Source organism: Aegilops tauschii, chromosome 5, assembly GCF_002575655.3.
Source record: "Aegilops tauschii subsp. strangulata cultivar AL8/78 chromosome 5, Aet v6.0, whole genome shotgun sequence".
NCBI lineage: Eukaryota > Viridiplantae > Streptophyta > Magnoliopsida > Poales > Poaceae > Aegilops > Aegilops tauschii.
Window position 1 is genome coordinate 513,139,903 of NC_053039.3, and position 9,523 is coordinate 513,149,425.

At 49.1% G+C, this 9,523-nt stretch overlaps 1 protein-coding gene across 2 annotated transcripts in view; it reads left to right on the top strand.

The window, feature by feature from the left end:
- LOC109765461 (uncharacterized) overlaps positions 1 to 7,030 on the top strand; it is a 175,786-nt gene extending 168,756 nt beyond the window's left edge. The window contains exons 2-4 of one of the 2 annotated variants that reach the window (XM_020324244.4): positions 4,845 to 5,600; positions 5,698 to 5,890; positions 5,991 to 7,030. In XM_020324244.4, coding sequence (XP_020179833.1) covers positions 5,172 to 5,600; positions 5,698 to 5,890; positions 5,991 to 6,514 — 1,146 coding nt within the window. In that variant the 5' untranslated portion in view covers positions 4,845 to 5,171 and the 3' untranslated portion in view covers positions 6,515 to 7,030. Of the gene's footprint in view, positions 1 to 4,836; positions 5,601 to 5,697; positions 5,891 to 5,990 lie in introns of both variants that reach the window. The other variant, XM_073498323.1, reaches the window with a different exon arrangement.
- The last annotated feature ends 2,493 nt before the right edge of the window (positions 7,031 to 9,523 follow it).

The window sequence follows — 9,523 nt, forward strand, 5'->3', positions numbered from 1 at the left end:
GCTTAACTCCTACTCATCCTCGTTTCCTCTTTGGTGCCAAGGGGGCAAGCGCAGGCGCGGAGTACCGAGGCATCAGGCAAAGGTTTCCATATCGGTGCAACGAGACCGAAGACTAGCAGGACGGCAAGACGAAGGTCACCATGGAGCCCAAGACGGCGTCACCACCAGAGCCTTTTGCAGGCGAAGACCACTTTTGTCAGGATAGATTGTACTAGCTGTCCCCTTTCAAATTTGCCCGCCGTTGTTGGCTCCCTTCCCGCTCAATATTTGGGGAGAGGACCAGGGCCTATATAAGTAGAGCTAGCCACCACCGTAGGAGGCATCTCATCTGGAACTTGATCTCACCTGATCGAGAACCAATCCTTAGCCACACACCAGAGCACAAGAACACCTCAACCTCAGGAGGCTGTTCTTCCCCTTGTACTGTTCATCATCAGCCCAAGAGGCAATCCACCACCACCACACTGGAGTAGGGTATTACACCATAACGGTGGCCCGAACCAGTATAAATCTCGTGTCTTTCTGTGATGCGAGTTCGTCGAGTTCGTCCGCGAGATCTTAGCGAACTAGGGCGTAGATCGATAGGAGGGAAAGAACTTCGCGCGCACCCAAGAGTTTGAACCTTAAGGGTTTTGCCGGAACCCCACATCCGACAGGGGGGGTTAATCATAAGTGGTATGCTTGTCCAAGGAAGGGCAGCACCAAGCACCGGTCCACCCACATATCAAATTATCAAAGTAACGAACGCGGATCATATGAGCATGATGAAAACTAGCTTGACGATAATTCCCATGTGTCCTCGGGAGCGCTTTCCTTTATATAAGAGGTTGTCCAGGCTTGTCCTTTGGTACGAAAAGGATTGGGACACCTTGCTGCACCTTGTTTACTTTTGTTACTTGTTACCCGTTACGAATTACCTTATCACAAAACTATCTGTTACCGATAATTTCAGTGCTTGCAGAGAATACCTTACTGAAAACTGCTTGTTATTTCCTTCTGCTCCTCGTTGGGTTCGACATCTTACTTATCGAAAGGACTATGATAGATCCCCTATACTTGTGGGTCATCACATCCCCAAGCTTAACTCCTACTCGTCCTCGAGTAGGTAAGTGATAAAAACAGAATTTTTGATGTGGAATGCTGCCTATCATGTCATATCATATTCTTTACTTTATAGCATGGACAATTGGACTTTTATGTGATTCAAAGCAATAGTCTAGTTTTGACATAATAATTTAGATACTCAAGCATATCAACAAGCAACCATGTCTTTCAAAATATCAAAATATCAACGCTAAAATAAGTTATCCCTAGCCCATGATGCTCAACCATTGATCCTTTCATGAAACACACTCGAATATTAGATACACCCAATACTTAAGTACGATCATGTTGCCTCCTGCTTGGTGCTTTTTATGAGAGAAGATGGAGACTCAAAAATAAAAATAAAAATTACATAAAGTAAAAGAAAGGCCTTTCGCAGAGGGAAGTAGGGATTTGTAGAGGTGCCAGAGCTCAAAGCAAAAAAATTATTTGAGATTTCCTTTTTTGAGGTCGTATTGATTCAAGATTTTGAATATGACGAATGTGGTTGCCCTGGGTGTCGGGATCTTGTCCGCGGACGTCACCTTAGCCATATTTGATCAAAATTGCTCTTGTTTTGCTCGTTGCAAAATCTGAAGTTGAAATTTATTTTAGGGTTCATCAGCTATCAATGGTTTGCGAATATCTTTGCACTCGATAGCTCGGCGCACCATCGATCCAACCGAATTTCTTTTAAATCTAGATTAAATACTCTAATGTTATATATTTTATGTAGTAATTAAATTTCTCATCATTTGAACAGTTTATGAATGTATGGGGATTTACGATGAACGTAAATTAGGAAGTGGATTTTTTAGTTCTCCCTAAATATGATGCTTATATTATACAGCATGTGTTTTACCGAAAAAAAGAAGCACAACATGGGTAGGTTGCCCTGCTACTATCAGGATATAATCCGACAACTGGTGATAGAAAAATGTTTTTGAAAATGTAGCTGAAAAATCAAAACATCTTCGACAAATGTCTCTCGAGATTCCGTAGGGCAGTAGGCCCACCACCCTAAACCAACCCTATCCAATACCAGCCATAAGAAAACTTAGAGGAAATGGTTGATCAAGAAAAGAAGGAGATCAATAAGGACAATTGATTTATAAATTGTTGTTTTTCTTTTCATCATGGGCTATTCTGACCTATCTTGAATCGTTGAATTGGTTGTTTGCTATATTGATCGAATGATCTCGCCCATACCTTTGCATTGATTTGATATTTCCCTTTTTGAGGTTACATTGATTCGAGATTTTGAGTACGACGAATGTGTTTGCCCAATGAACAAATGGGGGAGGCCGGCCCTTGTCCGCGAACGCCACATTCGCCAAATTTGACCAGGGATGCTCTTGTTTTTGTCGTTGCAAAATCTGATGCCGAAATTTATATTAGGCTTCGTCAGTCGTCACTGGTTTGAGAAGATCTTTGCGCTCAATAGCTCCAAGCACCATCGATCCAACCAAATTTCTTAGAAATCTAGAATAAATATTCTATTATTACATATTTTATGTAGGAATTAAATTTCCTATTATTAGAATAGTTTATAGCCATATGGGAGTTTGCGATGAATGTACATTAGGAAGTGAATTTTTTTAGTCTTCTCTAAATGTGATGCTTATCTTTATTCGAAGCAGTTGTAGTAAAACATGTGTTTTCCTAGAAAAATGAAGCACAACATGGGTAGGTTGTACTACTACTATGTGGGTATAATCCCACAATTGGTGATAGAAACATGTTTTCAAACTGTAGCTGAAAAATCGAAACATCATGCACAAATGTCTATCGAGCTTCCGTAGGGCACTAGGCCCACCACTCTAAAACAACCCTATCCAATCCCAATCATTAGAAAACTTAGAGGAAATTGTTGATCAAGAAATGAAGAAGATCAATAAGGGCAATTGATTTATAAATTGTTGATTTTTTCATCATGGATTATTTGACCTATCTTGAATCACTGAATTGGTTGTCTGCTATATTGATCGAATGGTCTCGTGCATGCATTTGCATTGGTTTGAGATTTCCTTTTTTGAGGCTGCATTAGTTCAAGATTTTGAATACGATGAATGTGGTTGCCCGAACGAACAAATGGGGGTGGCCGGCTCTTGTCTGTGGATGCCACGTGAGCCAAGTTTGACCGGGGATGCTCTTGTTTTGGTCCTTGCAAGATTTGATGCTGAAATTTATTTTAGGCTTTGTCGGTCATCACTTGTTTCAAAATATCAATGCGCTCGATAGCACCCAGCACGATCGAGCCGACATAATTTTTTCGAAATCTAGAATAAATACTCTACTATTATATATTTTATGTGGGAATTAAATTTCTCATTATATGAACAGTTTATATCTTTAAATTAGGAAGCGCATTTTTTTGGTCCTTCCTAATTCTGATACTAATTTTATTCGAAGTTGTACAAGTACAACATGGGTGGGTTGTACTACTACTATCTTAATATAACAACCGGTGACAGGAAAATATTTTAGAAATTGAAGCCGAAAAATTGAAACATCTTGCACAAATGTCTCTCGAGCTTCCGCATGGCACTGGGCTCACCATGCTAGAACAACCACATCCAATTCCAATCATAAAAAAACTTAGAAGAAATGGTTGATCAACAAAAGAAGGAGATCAATAAGGATAATTGATTTATAAATTGTTGATTTTTTCCATCCTGGATTATTCAGAGCAATCTTGAATCGTTGAATTGGTTGTCTGCTATATTGATCGAATGATCTCGTGCATGCCTTTGCATTGATTCGAGATTTCCTTTTTTGAGGTCGCATTGGTTCGAGATTTTGAATACGACGAATGTGGTTGCCCAAGCGAACAAATGGGGGTGGCCGGTTCTTTTCCACGGACGTCAGGGTAGCCAAATTTGACCAGAGATGCTCTTGTTTTGGTTGTCGCAAAATCAATTGCTGAAATTTATTTTAGGCATTGTGAGTCGTCACTGGTTTGAGAATATCTTTGCGCTCGATAGCTGCGAGCACCATCGATCCAACCGAATTTCTTCGAAATCTAGAATAAATACTCTACTATTATATATTTTACGCAGGAATTAAATTTCTCATTATTTCAATAGTTTATAGCTGTATGGGCCTTTGCGTTGCGGGTAAATTGGGAAGGGAATTTTTCATGGTCCTCCCTAAATATGATGCTTATTTTTATTCGAAGCAGTCGTAGTACAACTTGCGTTTTCCAAGAAAAAAAGAGAAGTACAACATGGGTTGTACCATAACGATAAGCCAACAATTGTTGGTGGCTAGGAAAATGTTTTAGAAACTGTAGCAGGAAAATCGAAACACCCTGCTCAAAAGTCCTCTCGTACTTACGTATGGACTAGGCCAACACGCTAAAACAGCCCTATCCAATCCAACCAGAAAAGATAAATATATCTCTGTAAAAGAAAGAAAAAAAACTTTTAAACGGGTCGGTAGCACTAGCAGTAGTCCCTCACTATCCAGTCCCACTCCACACCTCACGCCCGCACGCCACCCACGGGCACCACCTCCCAGCGCGAAATCCCCATCATACCCCTGAGCTCCAGCAGATGGTCCTGCAAACGGCAGACCATCATCGGGGGGCAAAATGGGCATGCGCAGCCGTTCCCTGGCGCAGACGGCAAACGCCGTGCGAGGCGCGTGTCACCGTCGGGCGACCCGCCGCTCGCCCCACTCCGCCACGTACCCGCTGGGCCTACCGGGCCCGCGGCCCGCCACGTCACCCCGCCCCCACCTGAGCCCTTTAAGACCCCGAGGCTCCCCTCCCGTTTGAACCCCCTTCGCTCGCTTGTAAACTGTGAAAAGGAGACGGGGAGGGAGGCGACCGGCGACCGACCGTGAGAGGGAAGAAAAAATAATAATAACCAGCCGCCCGCCGGGAATGGCCGCCGTCGCCGCCGGCGAACTGGACGGGCAGTAGAGGGCGTCCGTCCTATCTCTTTTTTTTTTTCTCTCTGTGTGTGTGGTTGGGGCGGTGGTTGCAGTCGGGACTGGTGGTGGTGTGTAACTGCGCTGGTGTGGTTGGTTGGAGTTCGGGATTGGGGATGGCGTGGTTGCGGTAGTGGTTAGGATTCACGCGATCGATGCCGTTCCAGCTCAAGCCCGGTCACCACCACGGCGCCATGGACGGGAAGCCGCCGCCGCCGCCGCCGACGCTCGCGCCCGCCCCGACGCCGCCCGCGCCGCCCAGGGTCTCCCGCCTCCGCAGGCTGCTCGTGAGGGTCTCCGCCTCGGAGCGCCTCGCGGTCGCCGGGGACGGGAAGGAGCGGGAGAAGGAGGAGAGGCCCGCGGCCGGCGGGGAGGCGGAGGTCGGCTCGGTGGGGCTCGACCGCATGGTGCTCAGCTTCATGGAGGACTCCGCGGCCGTCGAGCGGCCGCCGCGCGGCCGCTGCAACTGCTTCAACGGCAGCAACTACGAGGAGAGCGACGACGAGGAGGGCTTCTTCCTCCCCTCCGGCCAGGCCTCCGCGCCGCCCCCGTCCGCGGCCGGCGACACCCTGGAGGCACTCAAGGTACTGGAATTTTCGCATGGCACGCCAACCCCTCCCCAAATTGGGAAAAGCCGCAACGAATTTACGAGGCGGTTGCCTCCTTTCCCTTTGCGTGCAGGGTTTGGTGCAGAGCGCGAGCGTCGCGGAGCGGAACCTTCTCGCCGACGCTTCCAGGATCGCCGAGCGGTGCGGCCGGACCTGCAAGGGAAAGGCCGAGTGCCGCCGCGCCGTCGCCGACGGCCTCCGGGCCCTCGGCTACGACGCCGCCGTCTGCAAGTCGCGCTGGGAGAAGACTAAGTCCTACCCCGCAGGTACCAAATCTATCCCGTCCTCCTCGATTCACATACGCTCGGTCTATATTCCCCTTTCATGGCATGGCAGGGGCTTAATCGATCCTCTCCGTCTACGCAGGGGAGCACGAGTACATCGACGCCGTGGTTGGGGACGGAGGGAGGCTGATCGTGGAGGTGCACTTCAGGTCCGAGTTCGAGGTGGCCCGGTCGACCAAGGCGTACCGCGCGGCGCTCCAGGCGCTGCCGCCGCTGTTCGTGGGCACGTCCGACCGGCTAGGGAAGATCGTGTCCGTGGTGGCGGAGGCGGCGCGGCAGAGCATGAAGAAGAAGGGGCTGCACTTCCCACCATGGCGTAAGCCGGAGTACATGCGCGCCAAGTGGCTGTCCCCGCACGTTCGCACCGGCGACAAGTCGGCCGCAACCCCGTCCCCCGCCGCCTCTGCCACGGCGACGGCGGTGTCGGCGGCGAGCTTCTCGGGCGAGTTCGAGCTGCTGTTCGGCATGAACAGGAGCGGGGTCTCCCCCACCCCCGGCGAGAAGATCACGGTGGTGGTGTCGCCGTGGCGCCCGACGGAGGAGGCGGCGAGCAAGAAGCAGCAGCCCAGGGCGAAGGTCGTCACGGGGCTCGCCGCCGTCCTCTGAGCGTGGCGAGGCGGACAATATAACCGCCAGTAGATGGACGGATCCCCAATTTTTCCACCCACCGCCTTTTCCGTTTCTTTCTCCTCGGCGCGCTTCGATCCGTTGGCGGATCCCGTTTTTGGTGTTTCCGTGTTCGTTTTTCCGGGGTTTTTTTGTTTCGGAAAAAAGAGAAAAAAGCACTCGCCCACCCCCTAGTAGTACCATCCATCCTCCATTAATTTCGAGTTTTGACCCCCCCTGCCATGTAATTTTTGTTCTCGCCATGAGGAGGCCGTGGAGCTTTGGTGATGCTTCACCCCCTCCCGCCGAATAGTAGTATTAGTAGCAGCAGCTGTAAGAGAAGAAGAGGGAGATCGTCCGGCGAGGCTTCTCGCCGGTTGTTCTCTGCTTGCCTGTAGGAATTGATCAATCTAAGACTTACCTTGCCAGTGAAGAGTTGTTATATAATCTTATGGACGGTCTGCTTGTTATTGCTGTTGAAGAGATGATGAACTATGATGAGTAATAATTGAAGTATATGCCATGTTTTTCTCCACTCTGCTCTACTACTGCATGATGAATCGATGCAACGATGATACACTTGAGTGAGCCGGACTGTGTGGCGCCGGTACCATTACTGTGATCCGCCATGATTCCGGTCGGGAAGATTCTCGCCGGAGGAAACGACGAAGGAGCTTTGGATTTGGGCGAGGGAGCACGCCATGATGAACAGCCGAACGTCGATCATTCACCTGGCCGAAACAAAACAAAGCGAGGACTGATGAGGGCCGGGGCCCATGGATTCCCAGGGTGGGGGCCCGTCTATCCAGTAAGCAGAGTGTTCATTCTATCCGGTGGCGCGTCGAATAAATCTAGGGTTAAAATAAGGTGGGGAACGCGGAGAACTGCGCGCGATCGTCGTGAGAGGCAGCCCGCTCGTGCATACTCGGGCGCCGCGCCCACCTCCTCTGCCGCGGCATCGATGCGCCTGCCACCATCGCGACTCGACCCGACCCATGGGGGTGGCGTGAGTGACCACGCTCTGCCGCTCGCCGCTTTTTCTACCCCGCCTCGCCTTTGCCCCGCTCCCACTTCACCCCCGCTTTCACCGCGGTAAAAAGGGAGGAAGATCTGCGTCCCCGTCCAGCCAGCACCGGGAAAAGGAAAAAAAATGAAGAAGAGCAGCAGGATTCTCGTGACGCCAGGCGTTCGTTTGACGACGATTTTCCTCTTTCACCTGGCCTGGAGACTGAAGACCCAGGCTTCCTCGTAGACCCACCCACACCGCTTGTGCAAACCTTTATGGAGGTCACATGATGTGTGCTCTCCAAGTAATTGCGTATGTAGAGCAAAGATAAAGTGAAATTGGCTCTGATTTTGCCCGAGGAAAAAATACGATCGAGGCTGGCTTGGGTTCGGGGCGTGCGGTGCGGTGCGGGGGGGCGTGGAGGCGCGGCCATCGTGCTTGGCGAATGCCCCCGCTCCGGGGACGCGAGATCCTGGGGGCCATGATTACACTCATCGCGCCTTTTGTCCGTAACCCGCGAAGCGAAGCCCCGGCTTCTTTTCCTCGTCTCGTCCGATCGATCTTGCGTCAGGGGAACGAACAAAGGCCGCAGCGGTGAAACCGGACTCTCGGCGACGGTAAAGAAAAAGTGCGCCCGAGTGCGAGTGGTACCTACTGCTGCTGGTGGTGCTGCTGCGTGGTAAAAAATTTGTCGCAGGCGGTGGTGGTGGTGGTGCTCGTGGCTTTTGATCGCCCCTCCCCCGGCCTCGTGGCTGGGCCAAGCGGGACCAAGTGGCTGGCTTCAGTGCAACGCTCGCTCGGTGATCTGCTCTTGGTGTGTTGCCCTATTCATTTTCTTTCAATCAGATAGAAATTCTTACTCCTTCTATAAACAAATACTCCCTTCGTCGTATAATATAAAAGTGTTTCTACACTTGTGTAGTGTAAAAAAACTTTTATATTATTGGACGGAGGCAGTATAAGTGATCTAAACACTCTAATATTTCTTTACGGTGAGTAGCTTTTACCAATTGATTATGCCAGTGGTTTTAAAGAGCAATATCCTTGTGCATTGTCCGGTCAAAAGTATATTTATATCTAGAGAAAGTAAATTTATCTTTGTCTCGATTGATACACATGTTTATTGTCTCAAAACTATAGAAGAAGAGTCACCATATCTGTGGTCGTCATATCGTCTATAGAGCAAACTTCATATGGATATGAAGGCTATAGTAGTAATGTGCAAACACAAAGTCGCCATATACGGCCTCCAGCCTCCATATCTTTCTCACTCGAGATCATATCCTAACATATCACATGGGGCCCACGCACCGCCCTGCCCACGATATCTTATCCTCACATTGCCTGCGTTACTCTTTCTAATTTCTTTAGTCTTTTCACACATCGCTTGATCCCCTCCGACCAAGCTTGCTCACGTCGTAGCGATCTGCACCGGATGTGCAAGGAAGTCCAGTTTATCTCCAAATGCATGGTGACATCACCTCTTGAATATTTTTTCTTCCCGAGCCACCCCGCTCCCATCCCCTCGCCTCCTTCGGGTACTGCTAGCGGGGACAATTGATGGAGCGTTAATCCCGGGCGTCGGGTGTGTGCTTGTGTGTGTATTGGGGGGGGGGGGGGTTGCTTGCCAATTTTGTGGAAGGCGCCACCATGTTGCGAATGGGTCATCTAGTTCGAGGGCTACACGGCGGTGTCGTGTTGGAAATATGCCCTAGAGGCAATAATAAAATGGTTATTATTGTATTTCCTTGTTCATGATAATTGTCTGTTGTTCATGCTATAATAGTATTAACTGGAAACCGTAATACATGTGTGAATACATAGACCACAACATGTCCCTAGTAAGCCTCTAGTTGACTAGCTCGTTGATCAATAGATGGTTATGGTTTCCTGACCATGGACATTGGATGTCATTGATAACGGGATCACATCATTAGGAGAATGATGTGATGGACAAGACCCAATCCTAAGCATAGCACAAGATCGTGTAGTTCGTTTGCTAG